The 16150-nt window shown below is 57.6% G+C and overlaps 1 protein-coding gene across 2 annotated transcripts; it reads left to right on the forward strand.

Moving 5' to 3' along the window:
• Positions 1-2504: 2504 nt before the first annotated feature.
• On the forward strand, positions 2505-11773 carry DOLPP1 (dolichyldiphosphatase 1). 2 transcript variants are annotated; one of them, XM_032418311.1, is made up of 8 exons: positions 2505-2585; positions 6044-6144; positions 6402-6486; positions 6587-6686; positions 6916-7014; positions 7557-7685; positions 8123-8212; positions 10287-11773. In XM_032418311.1, the coding sequence occupies exons 1-8, from the start codon at positions 2510-2512 to the stop codon at positions 10321-10323; spliced, it is 717 nt and encodes a 238-aa protein (XP_032274202.1). In that variant the 5' UTR covers positions 2505-2509; the 3' UTR covers positions 10324-11773. The 2 variants fall into 2 exon arrangements, with proteins under 2 accessions (XP_032274202.1, XP_032274203.1); XM_032418312.1 differs by lacking the exon at positions 7557-7685.
• The last annotated feature ends 4377 nt before the right edge of the window (positions 11774-16150 follow it).

The following is a 16150-nucleotide window of genomic DNA, read 5'->3' on the forward strand; positions in this document are numbered from 1 at the left end:
GTCTGGGGCACCTCAGGTCCTGGTTTTTGGTCTGAGGGCTGCTTACATAGATGTGCTTTGTTTGTGAAACTTCATCAAACTGTACACATCTGATTTCTGGAATTTCCTATATGAATGTTATATTTTAATTTTTTTTTTTTTTTAAGAAGCAAAGCCCAACCAAACAACCAACCCACCCTTCAGAGCTCCGCTTTGTCCTCACCACGGGTGGTGGTCCTCAAAGTCTGGGGTGGCCAGGCCCCTACCGGTCCCCCTCGCCCAGCATCTGTCCCCCTCCCTATCTCTTGCCCTTTCCACCCAGGCACACTCCGGGGTCAGGACACTTGCTTATGCTGCTCTGCCAGGAAAATCCCACTCTGGATAACACCCTCTCATTTTATAGTTCCTTGCCCTTGTCACTTCCTCCAGAACACTCTCCCTGAGGTGAGAGGGCTCTGGAGTCAGATAGGCTTGGGTTTCAGGGGCTCTGTGTGTCTAGGCCTATTTGCTCATCAGTGAAATGGCTGCCAACCAGGGAGGGGCAAAGCAGCCAGGCTCAGGACGGCTGCCCTGTGCCAGGGAATTATTCTGGGAAACTCACAGCCCCCTCCTCACACCTCCTGCTTCTCACAGGCTAATAATGACAGCGCCTGAGGGAGCAAAGTGCAGGTGACAGGGAGACGGAGCTAGCTGACCCAGACAAGCCCAGGCTGGGCCAGGTGGGAGCTGAGTACAGTTGAGAGGGCCCTGGGGGCCCTTCTGGCTTGCTGGTGGGTTGAGCCACCACCATCCTCCCCCTACCCCCGACTCCTCAGCCCAGCCCACGGTTGTGGCCCCCATGGTTGTGGCAGAGTGAGCCACTCTGGGCGGTGAAAACTTCTGCTTTATTCTCACTTCTCACAAGGACTTAGACTACTTACTGAGCACTTGTTCTAGCGCTAGTCTGGGCCAGGCTCAAACACGGGACAGGCCCTGTCTTTTTTTTTTTTTAAGATTTTATTTATTTGAGAGAGAGAGTGCACACGAGAGCGGGGTGAGGGGCAGAGGGAGAAGCCGACTCCCCACTGAGCAGGGAGCCAAATGCAGGACTCGATCCTGGGACTCTGGGATCATGGCCTGAGCAGAAGGCAGATGGTTAACCGACTGAGCCACCCAGGCGCCCCCAGGCCCTGTCTTCATGTTGCTCAGGCTTCTCCACGTGTGGCTGGACCTACTTATATTAGAACCCCTAGAGCACATAGAAATGCAGACTCCACGGCTCTGACTCAGATCTACTGGATCAACCCAGGCCCCACTGGGACCCAGGAAGCTGCATTTCTACAAGCTGATCTTGGTGCTGCATGAAGTCAGAGAACCACTGCTTATTGGGAGACAGACAAGGAACCAGAAATGGTCCAGCGTGATCAGAGCTGAGGTAGAAGAGGAGATGCAACGGGAACCCAGTTGAGGCCTCTCACCTGGCCATGGAAACCTCTCAGTGAGAACAGACACTTGAGCCAGACTTGGGGCAGACACCTGAGCCAGGCAAAGAGGCAGGAGGGGAGATGCTTTCCACGCAGCAGAACAGCCTGTGCCAAGGCTAGGAGACAAGAGGGCCGGGCATCTTGGCTGAGCTGAGTAATTCAATCTAGCCGGAGAGACAGTGGGGGCAGGAGACGGAGAGGCGGGTGGGAAGGTGTGGCTGTTTACGCGGGGCCTTATGGCCACTGAGAGGAATGTTTCGGGGAAACAGGTGTAGGTGGAAAACTGGCTTCTTGTTTAAAATGCTCCCAAGATGCCTAAAGCAGAATAAATGTGACTGAATCAAAACATCTTTGTTAATTCAGTGAAAGAAGGAAGGAATCTTTCTCAACTTCAGTTAAGCTTCCATTCTGTAAAACATTTAGGGCACCGACTGTGGTTCGACTTAGGTTCCCTCCTCCACCCCACACACTTTTAACACAAGTGTTGTCGGCTTTGTGTCGTCGGTGAGTAAACGGATCTTTGGCCTCAGTGTACTCATAACTAAAAGTCGGTCGGCTCAGACCCCAACGTGCCGAGGCTGCCTCCCCGTCCGAGGGTGCGTTCTGACGGGAGCCCAGCTCCCGCCAGCCCCGGCCGGGCTTGGGGTACCGGGGAAGCCTCCACTCCGCGCAGGTCCCAGCCAAACCAAAGCTCCCACCAAACTTCAACACGCCCCCCAAGCTAGCGCCTGATTGGCCCGCCCTGCTCACACTGTGAGCCCGCTTCGCCTTGTGATTGGCTGTTCTGCTCTCTGTTGTGTGCTCGAACCCCCCTCTTTTCTGATTGGCCAGGCTCCTACCTGTGCTCGCCCTGGATTGGGCGCCGCCTCGGTCGGCTCGCATGCTCCGGGGCCCCGCTGTCTGATTCGCCGCTCGGGTCAGCCTCAGGGCCGGCACGCTAAATGGCTGCGCCGCTACCTGTATCGGCCTCCGATTGGGCACGCGGCGCCTCCCCGGCGTGATAGGTCAGGACCACCGCCCCCCTGGCTTCCCATTGGCTGCTCGGCGAAGCCCGGTCTCCGGGTAAGATGGCAGCGGACGGACAGTGCTCGCTCCCCGCTTCATGGCGGCCGGTGACCCTCACCCACGTCGAATATCCTACAGGTAAAAGGCGGCCCCGCCTCAGAGGACGCCTTCCTGGGGCCGGCCCGTCAGCCCTGGGCGCTCCGGCCCGCGCGAGCCCGCGGAGGGGGCGCCGGGGGACCGGGGTGGGAACTGTCAAATAGTGAGCCTTGGAGGGGTTCGGCCGGCGCGCGCGCCGCGCAGGCGCAGTAGTGCGGCGATGAGCTGGGCGAAATTGTGAGCGGCTCTTTCGCGCACTCTGCGGCTGCGCGGCCGGGCCGCTCTCCCGGGTCCCGGGACGCTGGTGGGCTGTAATGGGGCTGGGGTCTGCGAGAGGCGGGAATGGATGACTGGCCTGGACCTGGGCCCTTCTTCCCTGACCTCCCTGGAGGCCAAGAGGCCAGACTCCCTCCTCGGCGTGCAGGGAGTGCTTCTTTCCTTCAGTCAGCGCTTTTAGGCTGCAAAGAGCTCCCCACTGCTGGGAGTGTGTAAACCGAGGCCGGGAAGCTATTCGTTGTTTGAGTACTTGTGCCACGCCCTGAGCAGGGCACTGCCCCACGACAGAGGGGGCCGTGTTAGGGGACTGGCAGCCCGTGGGATCTGACTTCTGGAGTTTCCCAATCAGATACATCTCTAGAAGTGCAGGTTTTTCCAGCTGAGAGGTCCTTTAGCGACCATTCTGGAGGCTAGTAGAGTGGTGCAGAGCTTGGGCCTTTGGGTCAGAAGTATCTGGGCTCCAGTTCAGGCTGAGGCCTGGTGCAAATGACTTCACCTCTCTGTGCCTCATTTAGTTCATCTCTAAAGTGGGACTGATCACAGTGCCTTCTTTATAGCAGTGATGTGGGAAATACTGAGTGCGATGCCTGGCACCCAGTAAGCATTCAGTATGTAACTGCAGTGAATATCACCCCACCTTTCCAGGATCCCCTCAAGCCCACCCCACCCTCCCCGAGTAGGATGATTGGGTGTTGGGTGAGACTGGGGGCCCCTCATTGAGCCCTGGTTGCCCCGAGAAGGGCCTGCTCATGCTGTTCTTGGTCGCAGAGTTATGAGTACCTGGCCCCGCTGAGGGCCCCAGGGCTGGATGCCTGGGAACTTTGACCCTAGGTGTTCTCGGTTATAGTGGGGGCGGGGTGGCCCTGCCAGGCCTGTGCCCTGCCTGTCTGCCCACCATTTATGCATCATTCATTCAGCCAGTATTCACTGAGCACCTCCTGAGTGCTAGGCCCTGAGCTAGGTCTGGGTTTAGAATGGTGAACAGACTTCTGCCCTATGGACTGTGAAAAAAAACCCACTTTACAGGAGGGAAACCGAGGTCTGGAGAGGGGAAGGGACTTGAAGGCCTCAGCACTTTCATATTTCCCCTCCCTGGCCTCAGAGTAGCTTCTCTGAGCGCTCACAGACCAGAAGAAGGAACCTGGCGTTCGTGAGCAGCATGACACAGGCTGTGACAAGGGACCCTTTGCAGGGTCTGTGAGTGCCTGGAGGAGGGACCTGGGTGAAGCTGGGGGCCTCATTTGAGGTCTAGTCCCTTGTTAACTCTTCTGTGGCCCCTTTTGTGCCCTCACCACACCGATCCTTGCTTCCTTCGTCCCTTCTCTACTCATGTAGCGTCGTTTTTGAGCCTAGTTAAGTGCCAGGTGCTGTGCTGGGCTTGGGGGATTGAGCAGGGTGTAGCGACCCCATCCCTAATCTCCTGGAGCCTACTGTGGAGAGGGAGAGACAGATACCAGCTCCATAGCTACACTAGCGAGTGCATCCTGAGCCATGCCCTGGTTACAGATTCCCCCACAGACTGAGAGCTCTGCAGTGGCAGGAATGTGTCTTTTTTTTTTTTTTTTGCCACTATGGTGGCTGCTTAATTTATGTTGCGTTAACCCATACGGCATCTCAGTTGGGGGAGCCTGTGTGTGCGAAGGTCCAGAAGTGGGACAGGGCAGGGAGCACTCAGGGAACTAGAGTTCTGTTCCTGGGGACTGGAGCAGAGGTGGGAGGGAAGCAGGGCCAGGACTGTGCGGGGCCTGATGAGCTGGGCTGAGGTGGGACTCATCCCAAGGGCAGAGGGAGCCACACAGGGGCTTAGATCAGAGAGTGGTGAGGCCAGAGTCTTCTATGGCATCTGCAGGAAGGCTCAAGGTCACGTTGGCTGTGGGCCAGGCCGTGGAGATGGTCAAAGGTTTTGGGGTGCAAGTTACTCCCTGTGATTACAACCCAGTGCTGGGGCATCAGCTGGGCAGCTGAGAAACCCAGAATCTCAGAGCTGGAAGGGACCAGGCCATCATGTGGCTGAGGAGACGGGCCTGTGACAGGTGAGGGCCTCACCCAGTGTCAGCTGCTGGGCCTGGGGCAGCAATGGCAACTTGTACCTAGTTTGCTGGCCCCTTCCCCCGTGCCAGTTCCCAGCCAGTCCTACCGTGGGTAGATGTGAGTGAGGCCAGGTGTGTGACCGTCTCTTCAGACTGGAATCTGGGCTCAGCCCTGTGTGGGCACCTTCCTGCTCCCTGTGTGAGACCAGGCTGGTGGGGTGGGCCGTTCCCATGCTGGGTTCTCCCAACATGGAAGCATCCCTAGGTGCCAGGGCTGAGCTGGTCTCGTGGGTCTTGCCACATCAAAGCTCCCATAGCTGTAGGACGTGGGTGCTAATATCCCCTTTTCACTGGCACAGGAGCTGAACCATGCACCATGCGTGCCCTCTGACCCTAGAGCGGCCACGCAGATGCCCTGTCTCTAATGGTGAGGGCACAGGATTCTGTGTCAGCCCTGCCCTTAACCAAGAGGGAGCGTGGCTCTTGTCTCTTGGCTTCAGTGTCCTCAGCTCTCAAAGGGGCTCCTGATCCCCGCATGGCCTCCTTTCTGGGCCTTGAGGAGGGTAGAAACAGGTAGAGCCTGCCATACTGGGCAGAGCAGCCTGTCCCCTCCCCTCACTTGGTCCCTGTCAGGCTCTGCAGTGTCCAGAGACTACCAGGTTCTGCCGGAGGACCCGGACTTGGCTGGGGCAGCTTCAGCACAGCCCTGTGTTCCAGAGGCACCCATGTGCCTGCTGGCCTGCCTCCTGGTACGGGACCTGGCCTCTGAGGTCAGACCAGGCCGGGTTCAAATTCCTGCTTTGGCAGGGTGATGGGTTTACTACCTGAACCAGGTCAGAGACTTGGATTTTAGGCCAGACCTCACCTCTTTCTGGCTGTGTGACCTCGGGCAAGTCATGCAACCCCTGTGGAACTCAGTTTCTTCATTTACAGAATGGGGCCAGTGAGGGCACCAGCTTTAAACTTATGATCTATGAACATGAGGGCCCAGTGAACAGACACCAGCACATCATGCCCATGACTGAGTTGGTGAGGTCAACTGGTAGACTGAGGCATCCACAGCTGCCTGGTCCTGCCCTTTGGGCCCTTCTGGGCCTCCTTTCTGGCTCAGGCCCCACTTGACTTGCTGGGCGCTGGCCCCTCTTCTGATTGCTGTGCTCTGTCCTCATCCTCTTCTCCCTTTATCCACCCCAGGTGATCTCTCTGGCCACCTCCTTGCCTACCTGAGCCTCAGCCCCGTCTTCGTCATAGTTGGTTTCGTGACCCTCATCATATTCAAGCGGGAGCTGCACACGGTAAGTCTGTCCTTGCCCGGTCCTACCCGGCCCTCCACTGCCCCCACGCCAGGGAGGGGGCGCTGCACTGCTTCATCCTGGGTGCCCTGCTTTCTCTTTCCTGCCCCCGCCTTTCTTGAGGTGTGCGGGGCTTCCTGGCTGGGTCGGGCTTGTTCACTAGTTGGGCTGGGAGGTTCAGGTAGATGCCACAGTCTCTGGGCCTGGGTGCTGACCAGCAGGCACACAGAGGCCCAGCTGACCACACATCTTCCTGGCAGATTTCATTCCTAGGGGGCCTGGCACTGAACGAGGGGGTCAACTGGCTGATCAAACACGTCATTCAGGAGCCACGGCCCTGTGGAGGTAGGGCCCGGGTCGTGGGGCCTGGGGGGGGCCGTCCCCCGGACAGAATGTGACTGGGAGGCCTGCAGCCTCCCATCCCGCTCTGTTCTCTCTCTCCCAGGCCCCCACATGGCAGTGGGCACCAAGTACGGGATGCCCTCCAGCCATTCCCAGTTTATGTGGTTCTTCTCCGTCTACTCCTTCCTTTTCCTGTATTTAAGGTGAGGTTCTGCCCTGGCCGGGGTGGCCCCGAACTGGCCCAGGCTGGCCTCTGCCAGGGACTCTCTGTCAGCTCTTTGGACACCCCTGGGGCTTGGCCTCTGTCAGGGTGGGAGGAGCTGCAGCCAAGGAGAAGGTGCCCAGGCAGCATTTGGATGGGACCAGGGGCTGGTGGGGAGGCCTGGGCTCCAGGCTGGGGGCTGAGGCCGTCTGACAGGCCTGTTTTCCCAGAATGCACCAAACAAACAACGCCAGGTTCCTGGACTTGCTGTGGAGGCACGTGCTCTCCCTGGGTCTCCTCACCGCGGCCTTTCTAGTCTCCTACAGCAGGTACGGAGGGAGGGAGAGCCCCTGCCCCCTGCCCTGCCCACTGGGTTCCTGCTGGATTCGTGGTCCCTGTTGGACCTGCGTATGGACCCGAGTCCCAGAGGCTGTAGAGCAGGGCTGGGGAAGGGGTCCCAGGCCTCTCATTTTAAAGGGCTAGGACTCTGCTCCCCCTTCCAGCCCAGTCCTTCCTCTCTCCTCCGGGCCGAGCCCACAGTTCTGGGGACACCTGCACACATCCGCCGTCTGTTCCCTGTGTCCCGGAGGAGCTTATTGAAGACAAACTCAGAGCTGAAGGCTGGACAGAAGGGAGGCAAATCCCAGCCGAACCATCCCTTCACTTCTGTGGTTGGGGGAGCAGCTGTTGGAACGAGCATCTCCTTCTGAAAGTAGATCGGAGGCTGTGTGTTCATAGGAGTCTCTCCTATCTGTGTGTGTCTCCCCGTGTGCACGCACAGGTCCCTGGGAAGCCAGCGCTTGGGCATGGGGGGATCGTGCAGGCCTGTGCCCAGCTGGGTCTCATGAGCTTCCCTCTGTCCTTGGCCCAGGGTCTACCTGCTGTACCACACCTGGAGCCAGGTGCTCTATGGGGGCATTGCTGGGAGCCTCATGGCCGTCGCCTGGTTCGCCTTCACCCAGGAGGTCCTCACCCCGCTGTTCCCTAGGATAGCAGCCTGGTAACTGCCTCCTGGCCCTGTGGCTGCCCCACCCACCTCTGCCCTCAGCCTCTAGCTCCCTGGGAGGGCGGCCCTAGTGTCCCCGTCTCTGGTGGGCATGGGCTGTGGGCCCTGCTTGCCTGGCGTCCTCCTCCCCCAGGGATTTCTTCAGGCCCAGAAGCCAAGGGGCCACCCTCTGCACCTAGGCTCTCAGGGATTTAGGAAGCAGCCCGAGGCCTGCTGGGCTGTGTGTACCGTGGGGCAGCGCCTCTGCCTGGGTATCACACAGGTGACACATCTGGGTCTCTTTGTGGCTCCTGGGTCACCGGCCAGGCAAAGACTCTCTGAGCAGTGGGGGAGGGTGCATGGCCAGCCCTGGGCACTGGTGGGGGAGTTTGGCTTGGTGATAGGCTCATGCCCTGATGTGGTCCTGGCTTTCTGGATGTCTGTTTCTCCAGGCCTATCTCTGAGTTCTTCCTAATCCGAGACACGAGCCTCATTCCCAACGTACTCTGGTTTGAGTACACGGTAACCCGGGCAGAAGCCAGGTGAGTTAGGGGCCAGCAGTCACTGGGTCCTGGCTCAGTGGGACAGAGCCCCACAGCGCCCACTGCCCCCCTGTTTGGAGGGCTTCCCAATAGCCAGCCACTTGCCTCAGCACTTTTCTTGCACTACCTCATTGAACCTTCCTATGGGTCCCATTTTACAGCTGAGAAGCTGAGGCTCAGAGAAGAGAGGAGGAGTTGCTTGACTGGGGACTTGCAGATGGTGGGTGTGGGAGCTAGGCAGGGAACCTGGCTGTCTGGCCCAGAGCTGTGCTTTTAGCCTCTGTGGCCCAGAACGAGAGAGCTGGGCAGCTAAGATTCTCAGGGTGGCTGAATGTGGATACTCCTTGGATTTGTTTAGTCCAGATACTTTCCTACAGATGGGTAAACTGAGGCACAGGGAGTTGGGGCTGCCCATGGATGCATAGCAAGTCAGAACAAAGCTGGGCTTTAGAGCCTCCTGACTCAGCTCTCCCTCTCCACTCACCCCAGATCCTGGGTGGGGTTCCAGCTGGGCTGGGGAAGGCCCTGTTTCTTCCCAGGTTCAGAGGGAGAGCTGAGGTGAGGTGAGACTCCAGAGTAAGCCTGGGAGCTGACATGCTGGTGAGAAGAACCCTGGGGCAGGCTGGGGCCCCGTGTTGTAGCATCTGGGAAATGTGTCTGGGGCATCATGGTCCAAATTATCCTAATGAGCTTAAGGGTAAAGCCCGGGATCCATGAGGAAAGGGGATTTGAGGGGGTTAGGGCAGGCAATCCCATTATTGCCCATTATTGATGGAAGGGCCCCAGCTGGCCCAGGCGCCCCACCTGGCCCCACCTCGCTGGCCGCCACCTGCTTTCAGCAACCAGGATTTCCATGTGCACCTGCTCTGGCCGGGCCATGGGCTAGGGGGTAATACAGAGGGAGACAGTCACGGTAGGCAGGGGAGACATGAGGAATGAAGCACCTGTCTGTGCAATCTGTGTCCTGAGCCTGAGAGCTCGTGACAGGATCCTGATGGTGGGGAGGTGCCTGGGGGAGGAGGCAGACCTGAGTGTGGAGCAAGAGTGGGCCTGTTGAAGTGGGGGTGGCAGAGAGTGTGCTCTCCGCAGAGGAAGCAGCACCCTCAAAGCTTCTAAGGCAGGACAAAGCTTGGTGAGTCCACCAAACAGAGGCAGGTGTGGTTGGAGCCCAGGGGACAAGGGGACAGAGCAGGGGATGAGGCTGGGGCCACATCATGCAGGACATGTGGGCGCAGTTAGTTTTCTGAATTTTACTTATTTATTTATTTATTTTAAAGATTTTATTTATTTATTTGACAGAGACAAAGCGAGAGAAGGAACACAAGCAGGGGGAGTGGGAGAGGGAGAAGCAGGCCTCCGGCCGAGCAGGGAGCCCGATGCGGGGCTCGAGCCCAGGATCCTGGGATCATGACCCGAGCTGAAGGCAGACGCTTAACAACTGAGCCACCCAGGCGCCCCGAGATTTCTGAATTTTAAATGGGACTCTAGACAAGTCCATTCTCCTTTCTGAGCCTCAGCCAGCCCCTCTAGAAAATGGGGGAGATTGTCCTTGCTTCCCTCAAGTTCCTGGGCCCATCGTGGATATAGCCATTTCCCCAACCAGATACTCAAATCCCCTGTAGAACATCCATCAGTAGTTCTACATTTGCCTACACAGCTCCAGGTGGAGAACTGTCTTTTGTCTGTTTCGGTTAATGATAACAGAACCCTGCTTGTGTCGGCTTATCTGTAATCCCCAGCATTAGTCGGATTCCAGCCAGGTCCCTCTGGCCTCAGGCCTCATCCCCAGCCCACCTCTGCCCCAGTGTCTTGACTGGGTTCCTGAACTCCAGAACTGAGACATCTGGGTTACAGACCCAGCCTGAGACATTGATCCTCTCTGGGATTCCAAATCCCAGGTGCCACGGCAGGGAGCTCTGATTGGCCCAGTTTGAGTCCGGGGTGGGCAATCACCCATTTTGATGGGACTATGGATAAGGAGGGGACACCTGAGGGCATGGCTCACTGAATGCCAGGGGTCCCCTCATTTGACCCCTAAGCATCCTGACATTTGACCCCCACCCCCGCTTTGTAGGAACAGACAGCGTAAGCTGGGGACAAAACTGCAGTGACCGGTGAGTGTGGCTGGGTCCAGCCTCCAGATCTGGCCTGCATGATGCCTTGCAGGATGGACAGAATGACAGACAGAGGGATGAAGCAGAGACCTCTACAGACCCAAGTCACCAAGTGGAGCCTTTTTTTTCTTATTTTAATTTTAATGAACAAGGTGGACCAAAGGGCCGAGCCAGCCCCTCAACCCAGGACCCTGGGGGGCCTGCTGCCAGGGGGCCACACGGCCAGAGACCCTCGCTGTGCTGCTGCCAGCCCCTGGTCGGGCGGAAAGTGCCCTGGGCACTGGGGTGTGGTGTAGAAGAGGAGGGCTTGCGCCTCTGGTCGCAGGGCCAGGAAATCCAGGTGGCGTGAGAAATACACACTATTTATTTTGGGGTTTTGTCAAAGGCAGATGGGCTTTTGGAGACGGGGCCGGAAGAGGCTGCCTGCTCTGCCGTGGCTGGCCTGCAACAGAGGAGGGGCCGAGGTCAGCCCGCCCGGGGCCCAGGGGACACGCCGCCTCGCCCTGGGCCAGAGAGGTGGTGTGGGGGCCCCGGTGGAGGGGAGCACCCCCATGCCCTCCCTGCCACCAATGCCATTCCAGAACCTTGTTCAGTGTTTCCTTGTCTGGGGGGCGGGGCCCCGAGAGAGCGCGCATCTGGCGGCTGCTATCATTGTGCCCTACCCGTACCGACCCTGCACCACAAGGGCTTTCTCCGGTCCCCTGTCCCCAAGACAATGGTCCCCTTCTGACAAAAGAGCCTGCACATGTGGGTGAGCGAACCCAGGCTGTTTACAGCTCTTTTTTTGTCCTGCCATCCAGTAGCAGTTAGTTGTCAAACTCTACCCAGACAGAGCGCAGAGGAAGCAGGAGCCGGGTGAGGGGAGCGGAGCTGGGGGCGCCTGATGTCTCTGTCCTCCCTTCCCCTCCCCTCTGTGTGCTTGGAACACTCCCTTGTCCTTCTTGACACCCTCCGAGAGCCTGGGCACTTGCTCGGGCATCCTTAAGCCTGTGTCCGGGTTGTGGTCGCACAGGTCCCCACTGTCCAGTGTGGAGGGCGGCTGCTCCTGAAGGGACCCGACCTCTGAAGTCACTCTCAAGTGGAGTTGTGGAGAAGAGATGCTTCCAGACTCTGGAAGTTTCTAAAACTGAACCAGGCTGCTCGGGACCTGTGTTCCATACCCCGCCCCCGACCCTTTTTCTTTGTGGAGGTTCCTAATCTGCTGCTGAAGCACAATATTTCGGTGCTTTCTTTTCTCATTTGTTAAAGACAGTGTCCAAAAGCCATTCCAGATGCCAGGACCAGGGGCCTATTTCTGGGGAAGGTTGGTTAGTCCCCACGTTTTCCTCCCCTTCCTTTCTTATTTTTATTTTTTACTTTTTGCCTGAGACAAGCCAAGTGTGAGGTGGTTTGATTTAAGAAAAATCAATGAAATTGTTTACTATTGTTTTAAAATAAAACCTTGAACTCTGGCGGCTCGAGCATATGTTGCCTGAGCTCATGAGAGGAGACTGGGGGGTGGCCGTGGGGACATGCGACCCTGAGGGGCAGGGATTGTGGTTAACACCATAAAATCATAAGCATCTCCGAGACATCTAGTCCCTTCCAGCCCCCAAACCTGGGGTTTGAACAGTCCCTGTGACATTTCGCACCAGTGTCTGAGGAGACCTCGCTGCCTGCTGTTCAGCCGCAAGTTGCCCCTTCCGGCGGTCCTGCTCCGCCCCGCCGCGTGGTCCCGGCTGGCTCTGGCGCTGCCCTCGGCCTCACTGCCCCCTCCGTGGGACAGCCCTTGAGGACTGGGCAAGCGCGCCCTTCCTAAGCCTCTGCCGCCCCCACTCCCTGTCTAACTCAGTGTCTTGCTTTGGAAGATACGCTGCAGGCTGAGGTGCGCGTTTGGAGGCCTTGTGGGAGTGCCATGGGCATCAGGTCATCCCCAAGGGCTGGCCCGTGGTAGGGAGTCTACTCCTTCCTTGATCCACGCAGCAGGGATGCAGAACGACCACCCTCAGTCAGGGTCAGGGTGAACCAGAACTCTCTGTCCTCACATGAGCCTGGAGGTTGGGTTTGGATCCCTGCTGGGTCCACAGAACCTTGACATTCAGTTATGTTGACCTCACCCCAGGTATGTGGCAGAAGCAAACAAATCTCTGGAGGAAACTTCATCCAAGACTTGAGTTATTTGTGTACATAGTTTTTGAAGATTTTATTTATTAGAGAGAGAGAGCACAAGCGGGGCCAGAGGGAGAGGGACAAGCTGACTCCCCTCTGAGCATAAGCCTGACACGGGGCTCGATCCCAGGACCCTGAATTTGGACCTGAGCCAAAGGCAGACGCTTAACCAACTGAGCCACCAGGCGCCCCTGTGTAAAAGGTTTTTAAATTATGGTGCACAAAACACAGACCGAGACGGCCAGGTACAAAAGGAAGTGGGGCCATGACTGAGAACTAGCAGAAAGCAGGCGACGGAGGCAGACCCATAGATACCAGGATGATACTGGAATGATCGGGCACAGACTAAATTGTTCTACTGTTTTAAGGAAATAAAAGACAAACTTGAAAATATCTGTAGGGGACAGGAAACTAAAGTGAGATCTGGCAGATGTTAAAATGAATCAAATGTGAAAAATAGAATAGCTAAGAAACAAGAACCCAAGGCAGACTGGACACAGTTGAACAAGCAAGCTGGAGGACAGGTGGGACAAAATCCAGCAGGCAGGGAGGAGAGAGGAAAGGGGTTGCCCAGTGAGCTCTGGGGGTTCCCTGAGTCCCAGGTAGACTCGCTGCCTTTACCCCCATTGACAGCTCCCCGCCCCTGCCCACCATCCGCACCTTTAGGCAGCCCAACTTGTCCCGTTCAGTCTGGGCCCCAAGCCTAGCTGACTCTACTTCATACTTGATAAACATCTTTCAAATGTCTGTCTCGTTCCACCTGCCAGGCCGCTCTGGGTCCAGGTCCCTCCCTGGAGACCGTGAAGCCTCTGCCCATGGCTCCCTCATCCGCAGCCCAGCCAGGCCCCCTTCAACCCATTGCTCAGCGTCTTCCTAAAACACCATTCTGTCTTGGGAGATTCCCCCTGTATGGGGCCCTAGGTGGTCTGGCCTTCACCTCACCTGGCAGGCTCCAGCCCCTGCACTTTCCCAGTGAAAAGAGCCCAAAGCAAGTTCATGCCAACCTGGACAAACTTCTAGGGGATCTAGGTAAAAAACAAGTAATCTTTCATTCATTCATTGTGTCACAGTTTCGATTTTAATAATGTATTGCACAAAATTTATTTATTTACAACTTGTATCTTTTAACCTTCAGATTAGCTTTTTTTTTTTTTTAAAGATTTTATTTATTTGTCAGAGAGCGAGAGAGAGAGCGCACAAGCAGGGGGAGTGGGAGAGGGAGAAGCAGGCTTCCCGCCGAGGAGGGAGCCCGATGCAGGACTCGATCCCAGGACCCTGGGATCATGACCCGAGTCAAAGGCAGCCGCTCAACTGACTGAGCCACCCAGGCGTCCCTGTACAAAATATACTTAGAGCCATTCTTTTTCACTCACACTTTGCAAAAAACCCACAGAAAACCACCACCACCCCCCAAACCAAGTTCTTCATCTGCATCATTGGCATCAGGGTCTGCTGGCTCCCGGGGCCAGCAGTCCTCTGGGTCCACTGGCTAAGCGCATGACACTATCCCTAGAAATTTTATCCCAAGATGCAAGTGTCCATTGGCATAACATTCAGTTGGTTTTATTTATTTTTATAAATAAATAAAATCCAGACAGTTGGATTTAAAAACTCAATCCTGGGGCGCCTGGGTCGCTCAGCCGTTAAGCATCTGCCTTCGGCTCAGGTCATGATCCCAGGGTCCTGGGATCGAGCCCCGCATTGGGCTCCCTGCTCGGCGGGAAGCCTGTTTCCCCCTCTCCCACTCCCCCTGCTTGTGTTCCCTCTCTTGCTGTCTCTCTCTGTCAAATAAATAAATAATCTTAAAAAAACAAAAAACAAAAAAAAACTCGATCCTGTAGGAGTGTGTCATCTCCCCAACACCTCCCAGTGTCCAGAGACCTTTAGAACGCTTGCCCCCCATGCAACACTCACAGAGTGTGAGGTCACATGTCATGTCCTCAGGAATAATGACTAAATCAGCGTTCCTTTGCCTTCCGCTCACCCCCACCCCACCCCAGCCTTCCGTCTAACACTGCTTGGGGTCATCTGTGCTAAATGCGTCTTCAAATGGTACTTTCGGCCCTAAGAACTGAGTGAGCCTCTGCAGCAGTTCCTCACTCCTGAAGGATCGTTTTGCCTTATATTCAGACCCATGCACTTCTTAGAACTCGAGCCTCCGGAGCCCTGGGTGTCTGTCCAGGCAGTGTCCTCGGCCTGGATCCCTCTCGCTGCTCCCCTGCTGCCCCAGGCTGGGTTGGGTGTGCGCCTCCCTGCAGCACCAGGGCTCACCTGTGCGCTCACTCAACTCCTGCAGTGGACCTGCTCCCGAGACTCCCAGTAGCCCCCTGGGGGAGCAGCACCACCTCCATGGTACGGACGAGGACACCCGGGCACAGGGAAGCCAAGGGCCAGCCGAAGCTCTCCAGCGGCAGAGTAGGGGCTGTGTCCTGTGGGGTTCTCTGGCAGGCCTTCCTGCTCACGGCCCCTAAGACGAGGGCACTCCCGTACCCCTTCCCTTGCATCACCCCACCCTACTGGCCGTGCTGGGGTCCTGAGGAGTGGCCAGGCCTAGGACAACACCCACTCCCCCCGTTTTCTGGGCCCCACCTCTTGCTCCCTGGGACTTTGGGCAAGGGGCATACCCTGTCCTAGCCTCATCAGAGAACGGGGACGCCGAGTCCCCACCTGTGTGGCTGTGAGGAGGCCCCATCAGGCTGGACGGTCCCCAGTGCTTAGCACAGGTTAGTTTCACCGGTCAGTGCCTTGGTCCAGCTGGCGCCTTCCTGTGCCTCCCGGGCTGGGGCCCTCTGTCCTCCTCCATCACCAGCTCAGGGGCCCGAGTGCGGGCCGGTTTCCACCCCGGCCTCCTTTCTCCTCCACCCGCTGCCCCGGGGCTGTCTGAGTGGGTGTGGGGTTGGTGCTGGGTGCTTGGCTATGCGGGCTCCTCTGGAAATGTCTCTCTGCCATTTAGTGGCCTGGTGACCTTAACCTCTCTGAGCTTGTTTTCACGTCTGCAAAATGGAGAAAGCCAGAGGATCTACCCTCACGTGATTGTCCCGAGTCAGCCAGGTCGCCTCACTCACAAGCTCTGTGACCTCTCCCACCTCCACCTCCTCGGCCCCTGTTCTGGGGAGTTTCACAGGTGCCTTCCCTAGGGCCAGTATCCTTCTGAGTAGGAGACTCTTCTCTCCATAAACAGCCTACTTGATTTTGGCAGGACACCCTGGCCCTGTGAGGTGTGGGTGGTTGGGGACACGTATAGGGTTCTGATCAGCTGGCCGCACGACCTGGTGTCTGCTCGGCCCTGGCAGCACCTGGGGCTGGGCCGGGCTGAGCAAGGCTGCTTGGCCGCGGCCGCTGCCAGCTCAGTGTGTGTGTGTCGGGGCGGCAGGACGAGGCCCTGAGAGTCGGCTCCACGCTGCCTAGCCCGCCACAGCTGCGGCTGTGAGGCCCCCCAGCCCCCCCGGGAGAGTCGTTCCCACCCACAGCCCATGGACAGGGAGGCCCAAGTCAGTGGAGACTGCAGCCCTGGGCCTGGTGCCATCCCCGGCTAAGTGCCCTGAGGTCGGCCCTGGCCTGCAGCTCCCCAGCCGAAGCCGGAGAACCCTCCTCCTGGCTGCTCTGGGAGCCTCCGGGCCTGCTGGCTGCTTGGACACTGGCTCCCAGATGCAGGCCAAGTTGAGAGAAGGCAAAG

Source organism: Phoca vitulina, unplaced genomic scaffold (genome assembly GCF_004348235.1).
Source record: "Phoca vitulina isolate PV1807 unplaced genomic scaffold, GSC_HSeal_1.0 scaffold21, whole genome shotgun sequence".
NCBI classification, from domain to species: Eukaryota; Metazoa; Chordata; class Mammalia; order Carnivora; family Phocidae; genus Phoca; species Phoca vitulina.

Bases quoted from the DNA above. Each gene is read 5' to 3' on its own strand.
- DOLPP1 (XM_032418311.1), top strand. From the start codon at position 2,510: ATGGCAGCGGACGGACAGTGCTCGCTCCCCGCTTCATGGCGGCCGGTG. The intron at 6,145-6,401 runs GTAAGTCTGTCC...TCTTCCTGGCAG, and splicing joins TCAAGCGGGAGCTGCACACG to ATTTCATTCCTAGGGGGCCT. The intron at 6,487-6,586 runs GTAGGGCCCGGG...TCTCTCTCCCAG, and splicing joins GGAGCCACGGCCCTGTGGAG to GCCCCCACATGGCAGTGGGC.